At 40.9% G+C, this 3,548-nt stretch overlaps 1 protein-coding gene across 1 annotated transcript; it reads left to right on the forward strand.

The window, feature by feature from the left end:
- Nucleotides 1-1,880: 1,880 nt before the first annotated feature.
- Nucleotides 1,881-2,792, forward strand: LOC103751169 (taste receptor type 2 member 9). The gene has a single exon (XM_008854534.2). It carries the CDS (start codon nucleotides 1,881-1,883, stop codon nucleotides 2,790-2,792), a length of 912 nt encoding a protein of 303 aa, XP_008852756.2.
- Nucleotides 2,793-3,548: the final 756 nt, after the last annotated feature.

Raw genomic sequence — 3,548 nt, forward strand, 5'->3', positions numbered from 1 at the left:
TGGGAAACTTCCTTTTTTAAAAATATTTTATTATTTTGTGTGTACAAATGTAATGCCTGCATGTAGGTAGGTGCACTCATGTCATGCAATGGCTGCAAAGGACAGAAGAGGGAGATCCCCTGGATCTGGGGCTACAGAATTTGTCAGTCACCATGTGGGTGCTGTGAGTTGAACCTGGGTCCTTTGCAAGAACAGCCAGTACTCTTAACTGCTGAGCCATCTCTCCAGCCCCCTCTTTTTAAAAATAACTCAAAGTCCAACTAGTGCAGCCCATACATGGCATGGGTATGGGGCCATGCACTGGAGCATAGTCAACTGGCCATGGACCACACTCCTAAGGAAAACCGACTCTCACTCCCCTAGAAGCCATCAACTATCAATAGCTCCTCAGAAAATGATGGACCTTGTGTGTCCCCCTTCCGTGCTTGAATAGACTGGCTTCATCTTGTGCAGCTCTTGTGTGCACACCTAGATATGGCAATGCCTTCTGGAGGCCAAACTACTGTGAATTCATGTGTGCAATGATGCTATTATGTCCAGAAGACACTGATACCTCCTGAAAGTGGTTGGTTAACTTTATCACATTCATGTCACGATTGCACCCTTGAGCATATCTTGCCAGACCAAATTTCACTATTGCTTGCAAAGTATATGTATATATACATTTTCTGAGGCACTATTGACAATTGATGGCTGCTAGGGGAGTGAGAGTCAGTTTTCTTTAGGAGTGTGGTCCCTGGCAGGTTGACTATGCTCCAGTGAATGGCCCCATACCCATGCCATGTATGGGCTACACTACTTGGACTCTGTGAATTGTTTTTAAAAAGAGGGGGCTTGAGAGAAGGCTCAGCAATTAAGAGTACTGGCTGTTCTTGAAGAGGACCTGCGTTCAATTCACAGCACATATGTGTGTGTTGTGAATATATATATATATATATATATATATGGAAGTTTATGAAATAGTAGATTTCCATATGGCCTTTTCAAATATCCTAAGTGTTCGTTATCCCTCCTTTTACCCTTCTTCTGCCCTCTCCTCTCATCAGGAGGGAACATTTCATTTAAGTTTTTCAGGATTATTATGAGTTAAAAAGTATTCTGGATATATAGAGATTAGAAATGCATGTGCTAACATCTTAGTGTTAATTACATTAAAAATGAATTTTTCTGTATGAAACTGTGTATTTTAATAATGAAATGGAGATCTTTTTAAAGGTTTAAAACCTCATTCAATTTTATGTTTTATGGGGTTCGTACTGAGTACAATATTGTACAACTGTATTAATTCAGCTGTAAACCTAAAAATTTATAGCCAATTTTGAAACAGATGCATCTTAGCTCTGGAAATTGTTATTGAATATGTCAATGCTATTGTAATGAAATTCTTCTTCTAATTATGTGGTTATTAAATAAATAATTTTTTAAAAAAGCATTCTGGGAAAAGAGCTACATAGGCTGCAGCAAGCCACATTTGAGATTGGACATTTGCAGCAATAAATAGAAGTAGGCATAGGCATTGGGGCTGTTGTGCTTGGCATTAGGAAAAAAGAAAAGACAAAACGGCAGTAGACTAAGTGAAGCATCTTTGCAATCAGATTTCTCTAAGATTGACTCAGAGATCAAGGTAGTTCATATACAAAAACTCTTCTGAGGATGCAATTGGAAGACCTAATCAGCATGCAAATCTTTATATTTGCATTCTCAGAGTTTCACAGAGTGAGTACCAGATTCAAAGAGTTGTTCCTCTTATTTTCTTCCTTAGAGAAAAGCATGCATGAGGTTCCACCACAATCCAGGGGCTGGCAGCAGGTCAGACTTCTCCTGTGTTCAAGACCATCAAGAAGGTCCTAAGATCATCTAAGGCAGTGCTGAGATTCATCATGGCCTTCCCTTTGACAGTTGTTTCTCATATGATCATCATGACAGCAGAGTTTTTCATAGGGATTACAGTGAATGGATTTCTTATCATTGTAAACTGTTATGACTTGGTCAAGAGCAGAAAGATCCTACTGTTGCAAATCCTCTTGATATGCACAGGGCTGTCCAGATTTGGCCTGCAGATGATGTTGATGACACAGAGCTTCTTCTCTGTGTTTTTTCCATTTGCTTATGAGACAAATATTTATGGTCCAAAGATGATGTTTCTTTGGATGTTTTTCAGCTCTGTAGGGCTCTGGTTTGCCACTTGCCTTTCTGTATTTTACTGCCTCAAGGTTTCAAACTTCACTCAGCACTGGTTTCTTTGGCTGAAATTCAGGATTTCAAAATGTATATTTTGGCTGCTTCTGGGCAGCTTGCTGGCCTCTGTGGGCACTGCAACTGTATGTATTAAGGTGGGTCTCCCTTTAATCGAAGATAGTTATGTCCTGAGAAACCCAGCAGTAAATGTTAGTAAAGTCAATTTGTTGAAAAATGATGAGTTGCTTCTTGTTAACTTGACCTTGGTACTCCCTCTCAGCGTGTTTGTGATGTGTACCTCTATGTTATGCATCTCTCTTTACAAACACAAGTACCAGGTGCAAAACAGGCTTCATGAGTTTTCAAATGCCAGAACAGAAGCCCATATGAATGCATTAAAAATGGTGACCACATTTTTTTGCTTCTTTATTTCTTACTTTGCTGCCTTCATGGCAAATATGACATTTAGAATTCCACACAGAAGTCATCGTTTCTTTGTGGTAAAGGAAGTCATGGCAGCATATCCTGCCGGCCATTCAATCATAATCATCTTGAGTAATTCTAAGCTCAAAGACTCGTTCAGGACAATGATCTGCCTCATGAAGAAACAGTGAAGAGGAGGCCCAATGGGGAATGTCTGTTTCCCTGATATGGATCCAGTGGACTCTTGCGTTTGGCCTGCTTACTCTCTTTCTCTCTGGCAGTTTCCTGCCAGGCCTCATCCCAGGACATGTGAGACATTAGTTACAATGTTGGATGGATAGGATATCTTCCATGTGTTGTGTACTTAAAATACTGTGATATCAATACATTTTCATAACTAGTACTTGCCTGGAGTACCAGTTCTGTTTTAGAAATTACAGCCAAAGTTCTAAGAGTTCATTGGGCAAATCAGTAATGGAGTTCTATTGTCTGTCTTTCTGGGTCATTGGGAAACTTCTGGTTGAGATAAGAGAAAACAACTGAATTTAGTTGGCGACTTGACACATCAGAAAAATTTGGTTGTTCATGTGCTGGATAGGTTTAGTTGTCAACTTGACACACCTGGGTAGAGGGAGCCTCAGTTGGGGAATTTCCTCCATTGGACTGACCTGTGGCCATGTCTGTGGGCTATTTTCTCAATTCTTGAGAGATGTGGTAGGGCCCTGCACACTCTGAGTGGTACCACCCCTGGGCAGGTGGTCCTGTACTGTATAAGAAAGCAGGTTGAACATGGGCTGGGGGACCAAGTCAGTAAGCAGCGCTCCTCCATGGCCTGCGCTTCAGTTCCTGCCTCCAGGTTCCTGCCATGAGTTCCTACCTTGTGCTCCTTCAATGATAAGCTGTGACCCAGGAGATGTAAACTAAATAAACCCTTTCCTACCCAAGTT

The sequence above is a fragment of the Nannospalax galili genome, unplaced genomic scaffold (assembly GCF_000622305.1).
Source record: "Nannospalax galili isolate Female #2095 unplaced genomic scaffold, S.galili_v1.0 scaffold787, whole genome shotgun sequence".
In the NCBI taxonomy this organism is placed as follows: domain Eukaryota; kingdom Metazoa; phylum Chordata; class Mammalia; order Rodentia; family Spalacidae; genus Nannospalax; species Nannospalax galili.